Raw genomic sequence first — 21,490 nt, forward strand, 5'->3', positions numbered from 1 at the left:
AAAATTTTTCTTCTTTGGGAAAATTATAAATAGTATTACCTATCCATAATTACCAAGCAAGCACTCCTAATAACTGACAAGCACACCTAATCTTCACAAAATAATTTAAATGAGGGCTGGAGTTGTGGCTCAGTGGTAGAGCACTTGCCTAGCATGTGTGAGGCACTGGGTTCAATTCTTAGCACCATATATGAGTAAGTAAAATAAAGATCCATTGACAACTAAAAAATATTTTTAAAATAATAATCTGAATGAAAAGAATAGAAAATTCCATATTTTAAAAAAATAGAACTCACTATTAAATCAATCAATTTAATTTTTATTTTTCCAATCTTAAACACAAGGCAATTAAAGAATACAACTTGGATAAATTCTAGCATAAAACTTTAAACTCAGGGTTGGGGTTGTGGCTCAGTGGTAAAGCACTCGCCTAGCAGTGCAAAGCACTTGGTTCAATCCTCAGCACCACATAAAAATAAAGATACTGTGTCCAACTAAAAAATAAATATTAAAAAAAAAAACTTTAAATTCCAGGAGAACTCATACATGTTTTCTATTTAATGATCACCTATAAATGTTAACCTAAAGAAAAAGATCGAGCCAGTCCAAGTACTTGCAATTAACACAAGCCCAAATACGTAACCACCTTTTCCCATCAATGGGAAGAGAGCCAACACCTTATTTTATAATGAGGCAACGGTTTACAACTGTTACTGATGGTAAACAAGGAAAGAAGGAGCAGAGACGCCTCTGATCTAGTTTGGGCTGTGTGACAGGAAAATCTGGCCTAAGAACATAAGAACAAAATATTTCTCCAAGATAAATAGGTCAAAGGGAAAGAGATTAAACATCAACATATCACATCTCTCTTTGCTTGCTGTGGAAAGACTGTTTAAATTCAACTTGAATACTGTATTTGCAATATAATTTTACAGTGAAACATGTTCCACATATACCCAAGTTCAAGGAATGAATTTTATTTATCAAAATGCTACATAAGGATCAAGAGTACTCAGTAAATTAAAGCTGAAGAAATTGATGTAGCTTGTGAATTGTTATTCAATAAATTCTGACATTGTAGAAAGACAAAAAAATGCTACATAAGGAAAAAATATAAGAATTTAAAGGCTGTTTTTTTTTAACTCCTCAAGGGGAGGGCACAAAATTTAATTTTGTTAAATTACCAGAGAATACACACTTTTTTCCTTTAAATGATTACTACAAGTATCATCATACTTTAGTCCTTTCTATAATACTGACACCAATAAATATGCTTGCAGAATATGCCAAAAACAAGAGTGACTACCTTAGTGAAAACCTTCTCAGAAGATTTTTTCTTTCTTTCTTTTTTTCTTTGGTTTTTGTTTCTGTTTTGTGTTTCCTGTATGTGGTGCTGGGAATGAAATAACACACTTGCATGCTAGGCAAGTGGTCTACCACTGAGTTACACCCTCAACACGGGGAGATTTGTTTAAATCAAAGTTCCTCATGATTCCAAATACATTTCAAGGTACAAAATAAAATCTTCAAGCCAATGTAATAATATTTAATACAAACCTCAACAGACACATAAGTAAGCAAGCCTTCATAAGTATTACATAAATAAAAATAACTAAAGGCTCTATCTTAAATAAAAGAAACTTCTTGCTTGATAAATTATTTTTAATAGGTAAAAGAAAATTTAAGAATACATAGCATATTAGTCCTTATAATAAAAACATTCTTAGATTTTCTTTTTACTTCCCTAATTTCTGATTATTTTTTACATATTCATATGGTACCTATACAAATTGTATTTTATTTCCACAACATCAAACAAGAATACCTGATGTCAATATCAGCTAAGAAAACAGCAAAATCTCTACAACTATTCTCGTAAGATAGAAGTGTACTTTAGGACCCATGAGCATTTTAAAAATGCGAAAAATAGTTTTCGCATTTTTAAAAAACTGAAAAATGACAACAAAAGTCATAAAAAATTCAAATCTAAGTGTTTACATACAAAAATTCATAGGAGCAGCCACATTTATTCATTTACATTGTCTAACTGTTGCTTCTGCACTTTAATTGCAGAGCAGAATAGTTGTAACAGAGACCAAATGTCCCATACAGCCTAAAATATTTACTATTTGGCCTTGTACAGTAAAAATTTGTTGACTTATGCTATACAACATTTAAAAGAAAAAACTACCCACAGAAAGAATACTTGCAACTCATGTATCTGGATATGGGTCTAGCATCAAAAATATATGAAGAACTCTTCAACAAGAAGATAAGCCAATTTTTAAATGGACAAAGGATTTAAATAGCTATTCTTCCAAGAAAGATACACAAATGGCCAATAATCACATGAAAAAATTATGATCATCATTAGTCACCAGGGAAATACAAATTAAAAACCATCATTGAATATTATTAAACAGCCACTATGAATAAAAAGTAAGCAGTAAAGAAGATGTGGAGAAACTGGAATCTTCATATACTGATCAATTGTAAGATGGCACAAATGCTGTAGAAAACAGTCTGGCAATTCTATAAAAACTAAACAGTTACCAGCTGACTCGGAAATTCCATTCCTATCTACCCAAAAGAAGTAAAAATGTATGTCCACACAAAAACTTATGCATAAATGTTCACAGAAACATTACTCACAATAGCCAATAAGAAGAAACAATCCAAATGTTCATTAAAAGATGCATGGCTAAAAATGGGATATTTTCAGCCACAAAAGACAATGAGGGGCTGGAGTTGTGGCTTAGCAGTAGAGTGCTCACCTAGCACATTCGAGGCGCTAGGTTCAATCCTCAGACCATATAAAAATAAATAAATAAAGGTACTTTGTCCAGCTACAACTAAAAAAATAATAATAATACATATATATATTTTTTTAAAGACAATGAAATATGGGGCTGGGGTTATGGCTCAGTGGTAGAGCACTTGCTTTGCATGCATGAGGCACTGGGTTCCATCCTCAGCACCACATAAAAATAAATAAATAAAGATATATATATATATATAAAAGACAATGAAATATTGATACATGCCACAACTGGGATGAACCTTGAAAATATGCTAACTGAAAGAAACCAGACAAAAATGCCATCTATTGTATAATACCACTATGAAATATCCAGAACAGACAAATTCAGAGACAGAAACTAGGTTAATGGTTGCTATGGCTAGGAGGAGAGGAAGGTGAAAAATGACTACTAAGGGCTATGAGATTTCTTTCTGGGATGATGAAAATGTTCTGGAATTAGAGAATTCATTGTACAACTTAGGAATATATTATATTAGTCACTGAACTGTATGTTTTAAAATGATGAATTGTATCATATGTAAATGAATTAAAATTTAAAAGTGAAAGAATGAAGCCTACATGTATTAATATATATTATTCTCAAAACATTGCTTTTAGGGGGTCTGGGGATATAGACTGCTTGCCTTGCAGGTATAAGGCCCTGTGTTCAAATCCCACCACCACAAAAAAAAAAGTATTATCTGATGTCATTATATGAAGGGATTACAAATACGATATGAACCTCTCTTAAGAAGGCATAAATTAATTGCTGCTTAAGATACTATAGAGAATGTATCTCTTTAATAAGAAGTTTGCCTAAAAGAATTCCAGAAAGACAAAACATTGCTTTTAGTGAAGAGAAGCAATTTGCAAAATATATGAAAAACAGACCACTTATATTTTTTCCAAAAAGCATTATGTTCAATAAAGATATATTTCCAAAACCTTAACTTTATCTATAATGTCTAATTTTTAAAAAGGATTTTATATATATATATATATATATATATATATATGTATGTATTCAAGTAATTTAAAATAATGAAAAAAATTTTTTTTAATTTTTTTTTTTTAGTTGTAGATGGACACAATATTTTTATTTATTTTTATGTGGTGCTAAGGATTGAATCCAGTGCCTCACATGTGCAAGGCAGGTGGCTCTACCACTGAACTACAGCTCCAGCCCCTGAAAAAAAATTTTAAATGAACAATTACCTAAATGAGCCATTCACAAAGGAATTACAAGTGATCAAAAAGCAAGAAAAAAGATGTTTACATACTTACTAGTATATAAGTGAAGATTTAAACAAAATAACCTGAAACCAAACAAAACTCTTTAGGATGAAGATGACACAGGTTTTAATGTGTACACACAAGTTTTAATGTGTACACACAGGTCCTTGGCATTCAAAAAAGACATATTCTGAAGAGATTTTTTATTGTGGGTAGGCAAAAACAAGAGAAGAAAGGTTTGTTATACTCCAAGGCCTGTAAGTAAAGCTCCAAGGAGAGGAGACGGTGTCATAGTCATCTGTATTTTCTAAGCCTGGCAGTTATATGACTCAACAGTTGTTTGCTTGGTAAATGATGTATAAGCGCAAACTCTTCTTTTTACTCTTTTCTTTCATATTTTCTACTTCCAAGTCCCCACCTCCAACAAGAATTCCCAAAGGAAATAAGCCTCAGCTTTGAATTGATTATAGTAAAGTAGTGTTTCCACCCTTGGTCTGACTGTTAAACACAGATTTGAGGACCCCTCTCAACATCTACAGAATCTTAATCTCTAGGGAAGAAGCCTTGAAATCTCTGTTTAAAAGTTACCCACGGTGGTTAATTACAAACTGGCAAGTTTTGAAAACATAAAAGAGAAATATTTAATCCCAAGAGGAGCTAGTTTATCCCTAAAGAATCTTCAGTTGGTAAGAATGTATGGGGTAGAAACTTCTGAAAAGCAAATTTTCACTGCTGTGTGAACTAAAGCCTCAGCTTCTTCATTTATAAAAATGAAGATATTTTCTGGCTTAAGAAAAGTGAGGTTGCAAGATAAAATTATATATGTTGCATTTACTAAATTTAGTCTCTTTCTTGGCATTTATTAAATTTAGCCTCTTTCCCTTCTACTCTAAGAAATTATTCTTTGGATCTATAAAGATTGAACTTGTTCCCTGAAAAAAGAAGAAAAGAAATTATTTCCTGATTAAAATATACATGAAATTGTTCCAATAAATAAACTGAGCAATTCTCAGATTCTAGAATTGTAGTATATCACATTTTATGTGTGTGTGTGTTGCTGGGAACTGAACCCAGGGCCTTATGCATGCAAGGCAAGCACTCTACTTACTGAGCTATATCCCCAGACCCTCACATCAATTTTTTTTTTTTTTTAAGAAACTTTTATCATTTGGTTCTACCACTTTCATTGTATATGGTAATCCAAATTAAATCATTCAGACTACTTTTTCTGTTTTGCCAGACAAAAACCACAAAGATCTCTGTTACTCCAGCTATGAAATGGAATCACTTTAAAAGTCTTTCAAAAAAAAAGTGGGGATTTTGTTTAGTAGCAGAATACTCGATTAGCATGCTCAAGGCCATGGATTCAATCCCCAGCACCACAAAAAAGAAAAAAAAAAAAAGGGTTCAAAACTGTAAAAACATGCTATGTATAGTACTCTTTCATATGGTGGTCAATTAATACTAATGGTAAATGTGAAATGGTAATTAAAGCCTCAATATTAGGGTTACAACATGGAGAATCTTCTCTAGCTAATCACAAAAAGTGAGAGTCCTACCAAACCCAGCCATCAGCTTTTTTTTTTTTTTTTAACCACTGAACCGTACAGAAAGCTGACATAGTCGCACAGTGTAATTTACCCTTGAGTCATTACTTCAATTCTAAACCATATGGCAATGAGTTAATTGATTATTTGATAGACTAAAGAAAACATCTGCCAGGCATGGTGGCAGACGCCTGTCATCCCAGTGGCTTGGGAGGCTGAGGCAGGAGGATCGTGGATTCAAAAGTCAGCTCAGCAACTTAGCAAACTCCAAACAACTTAGCAAGACCCTGTCTCAAAATAAAAAATAAAAAGAGCTGGAGATGTGGCTCAGTGGTTAAGCACCCTTGGGTTCCATCCCTAGTACCAATAAATAAATAAATAAATAAACAAACAAACAGAAAAATATCTGTACTAGCACCTTTGTATTTCAGATACTCACTAACAGCAAAAGTTGAATAGTTGATCTCTCCCATCTCTTGAGTGAATCATTAATAAATATCTGACATTTCCTAGAATTAAGGGCTTACTCCTCTAGAGAGTTCAGAGAAGGAAATTACCTTAATATTTGAATGACTGATCTTTTAGTTAATTAAATATTTAAGAGTTATTTGAAAAATGTTATAATAAATATAGAGTAAGTTGGGCTGGAGTTGTAGCTCAGCAGGAGAGTACTTGCCTAGCACATGCAACACCCTGGGTTCGATCCTCAGCACCACGTAAAAATAAAAAAAAAAAGTATTGTGTCCAACTACAACTAAAAAATAAACATTTAGGGGCTAGGGATGTGGCTCAAGTGGTAGCGCGCTCGCCTGGAATGCGTGCGGCCCGGGTTCGATCCTCAGCACCACATACAAAAAAAGATGTTGTGTCTGCCGAAAACTAAAGAATAAAAAATATTAAAAAAATTCTCTCTCTCTCAAATAAATAAATAAATAAATAAATAAATAAATAAAATAGATAAATAAATAAATAAACATTTACTAAAATAAATATATAGAGTAAGTCTTGGTTTTCCTATAACTCAATGATTGCATACATGAACACTAAAAAAATCCAAATTTAAAATAATACACAGAATCAAAATAAAGATTTGGAGGGGTACTGGATTGAACCTAGAGGTGTTTTATCACTGAGCTCCATCCCCAGTCCTTTTTTTTTTTAATGGGGACAGGAGTGGTGGTGGTACCGGGGATTTAACTCAGGGGCACTTGACCATGAGCCACAACCCTAGCCGTATTTGAAAAATGTTATAATAAATATAGAGTAAGTTGGGCTGGAGTTGTAAAATTTTGTATTTTATTTAGAGACAGGGTCTCACTGAGTTGCTTAATGTGTTGCTTTTTCTGAGGCTGGCTTTGAACTCATAATCTTGCTGCCGCAGCCTCCCAAGCCCCTGGGATTACAGGCATGGGCCACCACACCCAGCCCCAGCCTTTTTTATTTCCATTTTGAGAAATGGGTCTCACTAAGTTGCTGAGGCTGGTCTTGAGGTTGCAATCTTCTTGTCTCAGCCTGCCCAGTTGCTGGGATTACAGGCAGGCACCATCACACCTAACAAGAAGCAAATATTTTTCTTAAATTCTTTTTTTTTTTTTTTTTAAAGAGAAAGGAAGAAAGGAAGAGAGGGAGGAAGGAATATGCTCCCAGAGAGAAAGGTCTAGGTCTCCATCCCTCTCTTAGAGAGAGAGAGAGAATTTTAATATTTATTTTTTAGTTTTTCGGCGAACACAACATCTTTCTTTATTTGTGGTGCTGAGGATCGAACCCGGGCTGCACGCATGCCAGGCGAGCGCACTACCGCTTAAGCCACATCCCCAGCCCTTTCTTAAATTCTTATATCACAACACAAAGTACTAAAAGCACTAGTGAGTTTTAATATCTGGTGAACATTTAGAGAATCACCTAAGCTCAGGAGCAAAATAACTTTGGTATATATAATGTATATATTTCTATATATCTAATGACTTAAAAGGAAGGGAGGGGCTGGAGTTGTAGCTCAATGGTAAAGCACTTGCCTCATATGTGTGAAGCACTAGGTTCAATTCCTAGCACACATATAAATAAGCAAGTAAAATAAAGGTCCATCAATAATTAAAAAATATTTTTTAAAAAAAGAAGGGGAAAAGAAAAACATTAGAAGTAATACTTACACACAAAGGTCTCTACATGTGTGCACAAGTCACCACATTTAGGACAGCGCAGCTGGTTTCCACCTTTCCCAGAATTCCCAGAGCCTGATTTTTTACTGCTGCCCTCACTCACCGACTTCTAATGTTTGTGGAGGAGGAAAAAAGATTGTCAGATTATTAGTTTCAGGCAATCATTTTATATATACCTTAAATATAAGTGATGTAGCTTATAATTAATCTTATAATTTTTATAATTCCTAGAATGGAATTATCAGCATAGTTAGATCCTTACTGTCATTAGTTATCAAAAGAGGTATTTACCACAAAAATCAAAACACGTGTATTAATCTGTTGTTTTTTTTTACCCAGTATGTGCAACCACGTGTAATAGTTTTCTTTCGATGACTCAATAAGCAATAGAGGAAAATTGTATTTCAGATAGTTATTGACACTGACAGTAAAAGTAGAAGAGTTATGCAGCTTCTTCTACAAGGCAATATAAACCCAGAGGTTATACAGTACTATTATTATATTTAACTATTAAATGAGGGGAAAATGGGGCTATGGATGTTGTTCCACAGTACAGCACTTTCCCAACATGCCCAAAGCCCTGGGTTCAATTTCTACCACTACAGGGGGAAAAAAAATTTACATGGTTTTCAATAAAAATAAAACAATTACCTTATTTCCATCTCCAGAGCCATCTTTATTTGTCCCATCTTTTGAGGCAAAGTATGCTGGTGTTTCTGAAAAGGTTCTTAGAGGAGCTCGGCGCAGAATCTGAGTTTCAAAGGTCCCAAACCTTCCTAAAACTGGTATGTGAATTCGACTACATGAAATACCTGAAAATAAAAGGAAATCTATCAGTTTACCTAATCAAATATTGACATGCCTTAATAAATCCCCTGGAAACAAAAGTCCTTGAGCATAAAAGAGGCAGAAAAGTTAGTTTTCACAGCAATAGTACACACTAATAAAGAAAACATTGAGTGATACCATCAGAGGCCAAAGTCCTCTCAAAAAACAACCAGGCCATAGCCTCTGAAAGACTCTTAGTAAGCAAAGAAATTGTTTCTGGTTCTATCCTTTCAAAGTGAGGTAAGACACCCCCCACCTTTGTATAACAATGTGTGGCTCTTTTAAAATGTGAAAGGAGTTCAACATCTGCTTTACCTGTAGGTTTTATTAAAAGACCATTTGTGTCCTATACTTTTATATAAATAAGCATGTGAGAGCAACAGTTGTCTGTGTCTTTGATTACATGGGAGTAATATATAAGACAAAGTAAACAAATTTCAATTATTCTTTTTAAAAATTATGTGTTATTCCACTTATGAGGTACTTACTAGTCAAAGTTATAGAAATAGCAAAAGGAATGGTGGCTGTTGGGGACTGAAAGAACTGAAAGTTATTGTATCAATGGTTATAGAGTTTTAGTTTTACAAGAAAAGAGTTATGGTGATGGCTGTACAACATTGTGAATGTACTTAATTGGAGGAAAAACAGTTTAATGTACTATTCATTAAAGCATCCATATTAATGAAATATTTCAATATAAAGCATTGAGCAAACTAATCTGGGAGTTTTAATCCTTTTTGTGCCATGAATCTCTTGGGCAGTATGATGTAGCCTTTGGATTGATCTCTTTCCAGAATAATGTTTTTTAAATGCATAAAGTATAGAACAAAAGAAATTAATTATACTGAAGTACTTATCAAATTATTTTTTTGGACTAGGAATATGGCTCAGTGATTAGCATGCACAAGGCCCTGGGTTAGGTCCTTAGCACCACTGGAAGAAAAAAAGAACTTAAAATATGCTTCTTTATTTACAAAATTAAATAAGCTCTAACAGTTCTTTTAATAACTACTATGATTTTGAAGTAATAAAAAGTACAAACAATATTTTGAGATATCAGCAACTATAATGTGATATGAAAATACTTGAGATTTTGACTAATGACAAATTCACAAATACTTCTAAGACTACTGTGATTTGTTGATATATTCATAATTGAAGGAAATACTGTATTTCAGTTAGAGACTACTGAAAACAAAGTTCATAGAATCTCTGAATCCTATTCATAGACCCCTTGGGAACCATGAACTTCAGGTGAAGAACCCCTGAAAACCAAAAAAGGTAAGTATTTTTGTAAAGTATATTTTGTAAGACTACTTGGCAACAATGATAAAAGCCAGTTAAAAGTTAAACTATTTACAAAACTTCTGTCATGCAGATAAAGCTTTCTGAGTTTCAGGACAACCGCTTTTAAATATTAGAATTAGGTACATCCAATTTAGGGCTATTAAGAAATAGAAGTAGAAGGGTAGTTTACTCAATTTTTAAATACTATACTTGACTCTTGAACTAAGGAGTCTCCAAAAACATAAAAATGATTAATCTTAAATACATGAATGTTTTAGAAATAGTGTGAAAGAATTAAAAATTACCATCTATTTTAGTGCCAGTGTAAAACAGTTGGTGAAATAATAAGTAAATCAAGTTAAATTCTTGCTCAAAAACTTGGTCTTTGGCTGGGCACAGTGGCACATGCCTGTAATCCCAACTACTCAGGAGGCTGAGACAGGAGGATCACAAGTTTGAGTAACTTTGTGAGACCCTGTCTTAGAATAAAAAAAAAGAAGGGTCAGAGATGTAACTCAGTGGTAGAGCACACCCCTGGGTTCAACCCCCAGTATCACAAAACAAAAACAAAATGGTCTCTAATTTCTAACACAAATTGAAAAAAATTTTTTCAACAATAACTCAAAAATAATAACAGCAACTTAACAGATGTTTTCCCCATTTATTTTTTTAATATCTATTTTTTGATTGTAGTTGGACACAATACCTTTATTTTTTTTATTTATTTTTTTATGTGGTGCTGAAGATGGAACCCAAGGCCTCGCACGTGATAGGCAAGCGCTCCACCACTGAGCCACAATCCCAGCCCAATTTTCCCCATTTATTAATCTCAAATTTCCATTTTATGCTCAAACTATTGTTTCAGGAGCTCTGAATATTTTTAATAAAGTAATATCTTTCCTCACATTTAAAAATGTTTGATGGGGGGCTGGAGTTGTGGCTGGGTGGTAGAGCACTTGCCTAGCATGTGTGAGACCCTGGGTTCGATTCTCAGCACTGCATATAAATAAAGGTCCATCAACAGCTAAAAAAAAAAAAAAAAAAATTTTTTTTTAAATGTTTGATGGATTTTCATTAAAGACATTCTGCTACCCAAGAAAAATCTTCAACCTTGTTTTTTTTTTTTGGGTGTGTGTGTGGGTGTGTGTGTGTGTGTGTAGAGTCAGGGATTGAACCTGGCCCCCCTACATGCTAGGCAAGTGCTCTGCCACCAAGTCACACCTCCAGCCAGAGAAATCTTAAAAATTTTTTTTGTAGAAACCAGACACACTGGCACCCACCTGTAATCCCAGAGGCTGAAACAGAAGGATCACAAGTTTGAAACCAGCCTCAGCAATTTAGCAAGACCCTAAGCAACTTAGCAAGACCTGTTCTCAAAATTAAATATAAAAAGGGCCAGGATGTGGCTCAGTGGTTCAGCACCCCTAGTTCAATTCCCAGTACCAAAAAAAGTTTTGTGAGAGACTCTGGATTCAATTCCAAGCCCTGCAGGAGGTGGAGGGTATTTTACAATGCCAGAAATAAAGATGCTCCCTCGTTTATTCAGTTTGCCTTATTTAATTTGTATTATATTAGAGTGGAAAGAGAGAGAGAGAATTAAAATCTAGCTCAAATGTGAAATAAGCTAGACTCAGAAAATCAAGGGTGAATATTTTCTCTCACCTGCGGAAGCTACAGAGGAAAAAAAAAAAAAGGAATCAAAAAGGATCTCACTAAAAAATCAAAAGACCAATAAAGTAAAGGAAGATTGAAAGGGAAGGAGAGAGCAAAGGGAAGTACTGAGGAACAAAATTGACCAAATTATGCTACGTCCACATATATATGACTACACCACAGTGAATCCCACTTTTATGTATAATTATAATGCACTAATTAAAAAAATAATAATAGGGGCTAGGCATATAGCTCACAAGGGTGTTTGCCTAGCATGCACAATGCGCTGGGTTCAATCTTCATACCACAAAAACAATAATAATGATAATAATAACAATAAAAAAGAAGGCCAGTAGAGGAGGTATCTGGGGGAGTGAAATTGATCAAATTATATTAGATGCATGCATAAATATGTCACATTGACTCCCACTATGATGTACAATTATAACGTACCAACAAAACAAAATCTAGCTAAAAGTTTCAAGATAGGTCCATTCCGTAACTATTATGAAAATTATAGATGCTAACATATTTGAGTTCTTCACTTACACCCTACATTTCTAGTCTTAAAACAGCCAAATTCACACCAAGCATTGTCATTCAAAAAATTTTTAAATGGAATCAAGCATTTCTGAATGCACATATTTGGTTTGCAATGTGATCTCATATATGCAAAATATATTAAATATACATCACAACTAGAAAACACTAGCAAAAAAATTTTTAAATTTCTACTTTACTATAGCTTTCATATTCAAAGAGAATAGTGCAGAAAAACACATTAAATTTGGTATACTTAGCTCATCAGGAAAAGAAAACAGATCCAGTATCAAATACAACAAATTACTAAGCTTTCAAACTATCATTTGAAAAATTTTAAGTATAGCTTGGTAGACCCATGGAAATAGAAACTATTTCAGAAGTTCTGAAATTACCACTTCTATTCTTAACTCTTTGAACTGAGAATTCTCCTACCATCTCATTAGAAAATTATAAGTATTTTGATGAGAAATTCTTAACTCTAATGTGTATAAGAATAAATAATAAAATTTAATCCTGATTTTTCTCTTTCCCCTCTTCCTCTTTCCAAGAATTTCAAATAAAAACAATCCTCCTGGTATTAAGTCCCCTTTCTTGTAGGGTATATATAGAGACTTTCTACAATAAAAAATAAACATTTCAGTTACATGTGGTGTTGCACAACTGTAGACCCAGCACTCAGGAGGCTGGGGTAGGATCACTTGTACTGGAATTAAAACCAGCCACTTCATTAGGGAAAACATAGCCACTTCATTAGGGAGAAAAAAATTACGTAGTTAAAGCTTGGGAAAGTCTTAAATGTGTAAACCATCTGCCCATTTCATAAAAATATTAAATTCTATGATACTGGGTGCTGTCTCATATTTGAAGCTTAGTTTACTCCTTTTCAATGAAAACAATAGTTCTGTATTTCTGAAACCCCCTGGCAACTTATATTAATGGATACAGAAATAGATAATAAGCCACTGTGTTGATTTACCTGTTGATGTATTTAAATTTTAAGGAAAAACAGTGACAGGTTTGAAATAAATGATTGCCTGTCCTGTGATTCATAGTTTTCAAGGACTCCTGACTAGAACAGATCAAAAACTTTTTCAAAGCAGCTCTGGGGCTATCTTTGTTCTATCTTTTAAAGAAATCTTGCTTTCTAAAAAGTGCCCCTACCCAAAAAGAATACCGAAATACTTTATACACGCTAGAAATGCTACTACTGTCTACTCCACCACATTTAAACATGAAGGTAAAAACTTATTCAACCACCTCCAGCATCAAAACGTCCTGACACATAATAGGCCTTCAACAAATGTATGTCAAATAATTAAAAACATCCGTCATTTTCAAATGTTCATAAATATTTAACATACATTTGTTGAAGGCCTATTATGTGTCAGGACGTTTTAAGGTCCAGCCCTCACATTTATATACCACTTTACAAAATGCTTCTGCCCACATTACCCTATGTAATAAACTGCCAGGATAGATAGATATTTAGTAAACAATAAAGTTATAATTAACAAAAAAAAATAGGAAAGGGGGAGTTTTATTTATCCAAGGATCATAATCCGACAAAATAAAAAACGAGACGAATTAGTCTGGAAGTTAGTGACAATAACAGGTTCTAGCCTCAAAGATTTGGGGAAGAGAAAGATGGTTTCTTTTTCCGGAATTTCTTGGCTCAAGTGCCATTCTTTCGCAGCTCCTGATAAACAGAGAGGAGAGGTAAACATGAGCCACTCTAAAGATATCAAGACTCAAGTTCGGGGAAGCCAGCAAACGACTGCTGGTATGGCCAAATATTCCAAAAAGAATTCCACCGGTAGTTTCCCCCATCTCCCCGGCTGCTTTCCTGCGGGCCCCGGGCTTTGCCTGGCGCCGGGAAGTATTGCGAGCTCTGTTTATGTCCGGGTGTTGACCGCCGCACAATGACACCTCGAGTGTTGCGCGGCCTGCGTCCGGACCGCCAGCGGGGTGCCTCGCGAAACCCCAAAGTGACAGCCCCTCACTCTTGCCCTCCCGGTGCCCCCGACAGCCCAAGGGAGACAGACTCCGGAAGAGAAGCTGCTTTCATAGTCGGCGGCCCCCGAAAGGACCGAGTGGGGTCTCAGGACACTTTTAATGAGAGGAGCATTTTGTGCCTCATCCAGAGTTTAGACCCCAAATCCTGGAGGCCCGAAAGCGAGCGGTCAGGCAAGAACACAAGGATTTTCTTCAAATTCGAGAAACACCTTCTCCAGAGACTGGTAGAGAGCCCCATCCCAAGGGAAAGTGTGGGTGGGTGCTGAGTAGAGCGCCTCACAACTCGCAACCCGCGAGTGAGAAACGCCTCGGGCCCTCCCCAGGGTTCCCACCCGCCTCCGGTCCACGCTCCCAGGGCCGAGGGCTCAGACATGGGACTACTTCATTACCTCTCTGCGCGGAGGCGAGCGAGGTGGTGATGAGCCGAGCGGCGGCCGCGCCGCAGGTACAAGCACCGCAGCTGGACATCTCTACTGGGCCTAGGCCGGGGCTTCCCCCCTTGCTGACCTCTGGATCTCAGCAGTCGGGCTCCTACTTGCGGGGCGCGCTGACTTGGTCCTGAACTGTCCCGCCGGCCCAAGGCCCAGTGCAGGGTTCACCCGCCTGTCAGCCAGGCCTTCGGTCTCTTCGTCTCCCACCGCTGTCTACTCACTACAGTAGACACTTATACCCCCTCCCTTTCCCTCCACCCCCCACCCCCCACCCCCCGCCTACCGGGCCCGGGGAGCGTGCGCGCGCCTGCGCCCTAGGCCCTGGGAGGGGGCGTGGGCACGCGCCGCGTGTGCGTGCGTGAGATACCAACGTGAGGCGAGGAAAGGGGGTGGTGACCTGGGCGCCAATGAGCGCCCTACGGCAAGCGGCTAGCCCCAACTGTCCCAACGCGGAGTTTTGGCGCCTGCTCCTTCATCCCAGAGTTGAAGAGAGACACCGAGTGCTGCCATGCCAGGAGTTGCCTCAACTTGTTGTAGTTAAGCTCTTCTCCTGGTCATTTTCAATGGTGGAAGGGAAGGTCAAAATAAGGCAGGTGGCTTGGGGAGCTGGGTGGACGGCGTTGAGTGTGTAGCTCAGCGGTAGAGAGTTCTGCAGAGCTTGCACGAGGCCCCGAGTTCAATCCTCGTCGCTCCTCACCCTCAAAATAAAGTGACCTGGCAGCTTTTAGCCATTCCATAAATTCCTTCCCTCCTGGATTCCGTATCCTGTGTTCTTTGTCTTCTTATCCTTATTTTCCTTGATAGTGGCATGGGCGTGGTAATTTTACCTGATTCCCACTCCCACAACTGTTAAGGTGATAGCGCCTCTTGCTCTTTCAGGCCTAGTGTTTCAGCTATTGCTAGTGCTTGAGTTCTTTACAGTTTTTCGAAGGTTTTAAAAATCTAATCACACCCTTAAGTCCCTTAAATCAGTCTCTTTATTAATCCCTCTTTTATTACCCTTTGGGTGCAGTCTGTAGGGCCTGCTTACTCTGGACAGCTAAAGCACATCAACGTACTGCACTAGGTAGAGGATGGTGAGAAATGAAGGAGGCCAGTCTTCTATCTAGGCTGGTGCCAGACTAATTATTTACCTTGTATATAAGAATCTGATCAACTCTGAACCCCAGAGTAATTGCTAGGTGAGCTTGAATGCCTTTAGTTCTGAGCTTTGGGGAGAGAGGAGTGGAGAGACTCAAACTGAGGCCAACACCAAGGCATACAAGTCAGTCAGCCCTCATCAGTATCTCACGAGAAAAATGTGACTTCTAGTTTCCTGGGTCTGGCTATGAAAAGGGGCACTGGTCTTGGCCCAGATCACACAGTTCTTTTTCTTTTGGGGCACTGACTCCTGCTACTTCCTCAGCTTAAAGTGGAAAACACCAGAAGAGAGCCCAAGCCTTCATTCAGCAAGACCTGATCATTCCCCAGCTACCTTAAGAATTTTGAGAGATGAGAGACTTCAGAGTTCCCTTAACCCGGTATTTTCATTTGTTTACTTATATGGTACTGAGGATTGAACCTAGGGCCTTGTACATGCTAGGCAAGTGCTCTGCCCTTTTTTATTTTGAGACAGTGTCTTCCTAAGGCTGGCCTCAAACTTGGGATCCTCCTGCTTCATCCTCCCAAGTAGCTGGATTAAAGAATGCACCACCAAACCCAGCTCCATCCAGTGTTTTCAAACTGTGTTCCTAGAATATCGCAGGAGCTATATAACTCAGTTGTCATGGTGAGGGCATCAAGTAAATGGGCCTCCTCTGCCTTCTACCCCACACCATCCCAAAGTCAACCAGAGAATCTCTGTTTTTATCTGTTCCATTTATTTGGGGTTTTGTTTGACAACGGAGTTTTTCTGTTTTGAAACAATGTTTGAAATTCATTGATTGTGGGACATTCTTTCAGGAATGAGCCAGGAGGGCCAATTTAAATTATTTGCATCCCACCCCACCTTCTCTTTTTCAATTACATGTATACACATTTCTTTCTCATTATAGAAATAAAGAAGAGATTGTTTGCCAACATCTATAGATGGCTATAAAGCAAGCTGAATAAAAGTGTAGTTAGGTCAAAGCCCAGTTGGGGACACCACTGCTCCAGGAAGCCTTCTCTCTATCTGTTCTAGGGACTTCATTCAGTCAACAAATATTTACTGAGCATCAGTTACATACCAGGTGCTGAGCAAATAGAACTGAGCAAATAAAAATGTACCTTTTCTCATGGAGCTTCCATTCTAACGGGGAAAGATAGGACTATAAGTAAAATAAAAATATATACCAGTGGTATTATGTGGTAATATCTTTATATGTTGCATAATATATATTATTCCCAGAATGACTGAGCATTGGATTTGATTTATGGGTTGATGTTTTGTATGTTTAGCGTTGTGTTTCCAACTGAAGAGTGAGCTCTTTGAAAGCAGGTACTTCATTATATACTTGGGACTGAATCCATAGTACTAATTCCATAAATATTTGGATTGAGTCCCAACTATAGTTTTTGTTTACTGGGATGGGATGGTCATAATATCCTACACATAAGCAGAACAAACTTCAATTGACAAAGAGGTATTGGTAGACGTATTCTAAGTATTCTAGAAACTTATTTACAAGGTTTAATGCAAGTGACTGAGTGTCCAGGAAGGAAGTCCCTGGGGTTGCCTGATTAACAGTGTAAACTTTGCCCTAGAAAGTACAAAACAAAAGTCAGCTAGTCAGCTGTACACAACTTAGGTTAACCTTTCCTCAGCCATGTGACCAAGAGTCATGTGGCTTTGGCATTGGGCTGGTGGTGATTTCATGACTCAGGCAACACAAATTTGGTAGTTTCAGTGCATCCTCTAAAAATGTGCTCTGACAAGTCAGAATACCTGGACTATCGGGATTAGCTCATAAGAAACCTGTATTGGATCATACTTTGTATTAGGTTCTTGGATGATAACAAGCCTTATAGCGGTATTCAAACTGGGGAACTTATACTATGGGGTTCCCAGGAAGTATATGAGCACAGATGGGTGTCAAGTTTAAATAAAATAACATCTGTGTGGGAAATGGTTCAAACGTTAAGGACCATTCTTTGGCAACTACTTGAATGTTTGACATAGGAACGTGTTCCATTTTACATGTATACATTCCCTGACCTGGGACAGGTCATTTCTCCAGAGTATATCTGAGTAGCCATAAGATGGAGCAGAGCTTGGGGTCTAGACAAAGAGTAATGGAGCTCCAGAGGCATCCTAGGACTTCTGTCTCACTTGGCATTGCATGAATAACCTTTAGTCAGATTTCCATCTGATCATCCTCTCAAGTTCTGGATTCAGAGCACAGGGCCATTTGAGATTTTCCTTGTAATAAAGTAGATTCTCTGTCAGGAAAATGATGGCAAATAGCAGTGGTTACATTCTTTTTTTTTCCCCCCTGTGGTTACATTCTTATCAGCTCTTTGAAACAACATTTTCATATCACACATACATTAAGCTTTTAGGTTGATGATGCTTGAAAGAGAAAGTCAGAGCTGGGGATGTGGCTCAAGCGGTAGCGCACTCGCCTGGCATGCGTGCGGCCCAGGTTCGATCCTTAGCACCACATACAAACAAAGATGTTGTGTCCACCGAAAACTAAAAAAATAAAATATTAAAAAAAAAAAAGAGAGAAAGTCAAGTGCAGTTTTCCCTTAAATAGTTTCACTGGAGGAACTGACTCCTTTTCTTGAGTTATTTACCTTTTGTGAACTACCTAACTGAAGACACATAGCTTTTAGTGTCTTCATTCTATGCAAAACTAATTTTTTTGTTTTATGCTTGATTCTACCTCCCAACATTGTGAATGAGTTTCTCCAAGAAATATTTTTACAGATCAGATGAAGAAACAGGTACATTAAAAGGCAAGAACTTGATCAGGGTCACATAGCAAGCAGAAAGAAAATATAGCTCAATCTTTTGATTTTAAAATTGAATTTTTCACTCTTTTCTGACTCAAGACTCCTTTCAATAAACATAAAAATCTCATCCTCTCCACCAGAAATTCTGGCACTGCCTTCCTGAGAGCCCTCATTCTTCTGGAAATCATTGTGTCTTCTTTTTTTAATTTTTATTTTTTTAGTTGTCAATTGGTCTTTTTATTTATTTATATGCAGTGCTGAGGATTGAACCCAGGGTCTCACACATGCCATGCAAGTGCTCTACCATTGAGCCACGACTCCAGCCCCTCATTGTATCTTCTGAATAAAAACATTTCTTTTTGATGGCTAAACATTATTCCTTTATATCATCAGACATTAAGCATCCCTGGCAGGATGTAAATATAAATGTTAAGGCACTCAATATTTATATTTTAAACAATAAGGACAGAAGCCAGGTGCAGTGGTGCATGCCTGTAATCCCAGCAACTCAGATCTTTCTTCTGAGGCAGAAGGATCACAATTTCTAGTCCAGCCTGAGCAATTTAGAAACATGCTGTCTCAAAAATAAAATGTAGGCCAGGTATGGTGGTACATGCCTGTTACACTAGTGGCTCAGGAGGCAGAGACAGGAGGATCGAGAATTCAAAGCCAGCGTCAGCAACTTAGCAAGGCCCTAAGCAACTCAGTGAGACTCTGTAAATAAAATTCAAAAAAGAGCTGAGGATGTGGCTCAGTGGTTAAGCACCCCTGGGTTCAATTCCCAGTACCAATTAACTAAATAAATTAATTAAATGTAAAAAAAGGATAAGGGAGAGGTGCTGGGGATGTTGCTCAGTGGTGGAGCACTTACCTAGCATGTACTAGACCCTGGGCTCAATCCCCAGTACTGCCAAAAAAAAAAAAAAAAAAAAAGATAACCTGTAATTGGTGTGACATGCAAAATAATACTGAGCAACTTAGAAAGTCTTGTCTCAAAAAATAAAAGGTGTGGGGGGGGTGTAGTTCAGTAGTAGAGCAGCCGTGGTTCAATCCCCAGTACTAAAACAAAACAAAACAAAATGAAGAAACCTTTAGAAAACGTTTTCACATTCACATTCTCATCTGATTATCACAACCTGGTGAGATATTGTTGTTAGCAGCATTCTGGTCTCACAACTGAGAAAATAGACACAGAGGATTTAAGTGACTTGTCCATTGTAACAGGAAATCCGAAACTCAAACTATTAATTTCCATATGGGTTTCCATTGCTTCCCTATTTCCTCCTCCAAAAGCTGGTGAGATTTTTGGAGTTTGTGAATCTCAACCCTAAAATATTTTACTTTTAAGTCTAAAAGGCCATCAATCCATTATGGCACTGATCCCCCCATCTTCTCTTAAAGAATCCTGGGGTATTCTTGTAATCTAAGCCCTTACCCTCAAGATTTTGATAAAATAGTCTGGATTAAGGCTCAGGAATCTATTCTTTATTGCTAGAATTGTGAAATGCTAAAGTTTACTTGTCAAAGTAGACAAGGTGTATTTTCACTGTGGTGATGGAAGCCTGTGACTTTATTTCTCAAGGTCTCTTCCTTAGGCTCCCTTCAGTTGCCACCACTTCCACAGGGATTGCTATCTAGCCTTGGTAGCATAAGAAGACCACGGAGGGGGTGCTTATCATTCCCTTGTGCCAGTACTCAGTGCTGGCCTTATAAGATGAAGCCACGCCCCACCCCCATGCCACTGTCCTTCCTCTTGATGCTTTTAGGGAGATGGTCAGCAGATGGCACTAATTCATCATGGTTTCCCTTTGAATTGCTGGTGGAGGAAGCAAGGTTCTTGAAGCTAATTCTGTGGAATTTTTTGGTATATCTAATCTCATAGCCAGTGCTGATAAATATTTGTTTGTATTCTCTAAAGGACACAGATGTTAGGGGTAAAATCCAGCTGAGTCACTTACCAGCTATGTGATTTTGGGCAAGTTAACTAATCTCATAAACCTGTTTTTTAACTGTAAAGTGAAGTGCCCTTGACCTAGGATAATGTGAGGAATAATTGATTCTTTAGTTCATAGTACATAGTACATGCTTAATAAATAATAAAGACTATTCTGCTGTACAGTGCTGTACTTTATTGCCTTCCCTTTATGTCTTTGAAAAAATTTTGCTGGGTATGGTGACTCACGCCTGTAATCACAGCAGCTCTGGAGGCTCAGGTAGGAGGATCACAACTTTAAGCCAAGCTTCAGCAATTTAAGACCGTGTTCCAAAAATAAACAAACAAAAGTACTGGCAGTATAGCTCAGTGGCAAGTGCCACGCCCCACCCTCATGCCAAGTACGAAATAAATATATTAATCCCAAGTACGAAATAAATATATTAATCAATCCCAAGTACGAAATAAATATATTAAGTAAATAAAAATATCTTTTTAGTAATAATTCTTAACTAACTTATTGACAGTCTCACCTGACTTCATTATACTATAGCATTACGAGAAATTTGCTTAATTTTAAATGAAAAACTCAGAGAGGTACAAAGAGAGAATGTAATTTGGTTTATAAGTCTTTCAATTTGCAATACACACCTACATTAACCATAATATTAGATAATAAAAGTGATATTTGCTTCAGTAAAAATTATAATCATTTATAAATGACTGCAAGCAATATTTATTTATACACAAGCATCCACTAGGCTGTGTATAAATAAATGTATAAATAAATAGCTGTGTATAAATAAATGCCTATGGGTAAATTAGACAATAACAAGGAAATGAAAAGAGAAGGCTTCTGAGCCACCAAAATAGATGTTATAATGTTGGTACATCAGTGTTTATGCACTTTGCTAATTATCTTGATCTTCAGATGCTTACTCTTAAATCTCTTTGCTATAAATATCTTTAAAATACAGATTTGGTCATATGGAATTAATTTAATTTAATTAAAACTATATGGATACATTTGTGTTTTTAGCCACCTGAAAAGAGAATTAATGGATTAAATAACAGATCAAAAAACACTATCTAAAATACAGCACAGATAAAAAGAAATGGGGAATACTGAATGAAAAGATTTTGAATAG

The 21,490-nt window shown here is 36.9% G+C and overlaps 1 protein-coding gene across 1 annotated transcript in view; it reads right to left on the reverse strand.

The window, feature by feature from the left end:
• Clpx (caseinolytic mitochondrial matrix peptidase chaperone subunit X) overlaps positions 1-14,628 on the reverse strand; it is a 36,023-nt gene extending 21,395 nt beyond the window's left edge. The window contains exons 1-3 of the mRNA XM_076850951.2: positions 14,453-14,628; positions 8,391-8,551; positions 7,731-7,848 (exon numbers count right to left, since the gene is read on the reverse strand). Coding sequence (XP_076707066.1) covers positions 7,731-7,848; positions 8,391-8,551; positions 14,453-14,531 — 358 coding nt within the window. The 5' untranslated portion in view covers positions 14,532-14,628. The remainder of the gene's footprint in view (positions 1-7,730; positions 7,849-8,390; positions 8,552-14,452) is intronic.
• Positions 14,629-21,490: the final 6,862 nt, after the last annotated feature.

Source organism: Callospermophilus lateralis, chromosome 3 (assembly GCF_048772815.1).
Source record: "Callospermophilus lateralis isolate mCalLat2 chromosome 3, mCalLat2.hap1, whole genome shotgun sequence".
Lineage (NCBI taxonomy): Eukaryota > Metazoa > Chordata > Mammalia > Rodentia > Sciuridae > Callospermophilus > Callospermophilus lateralis.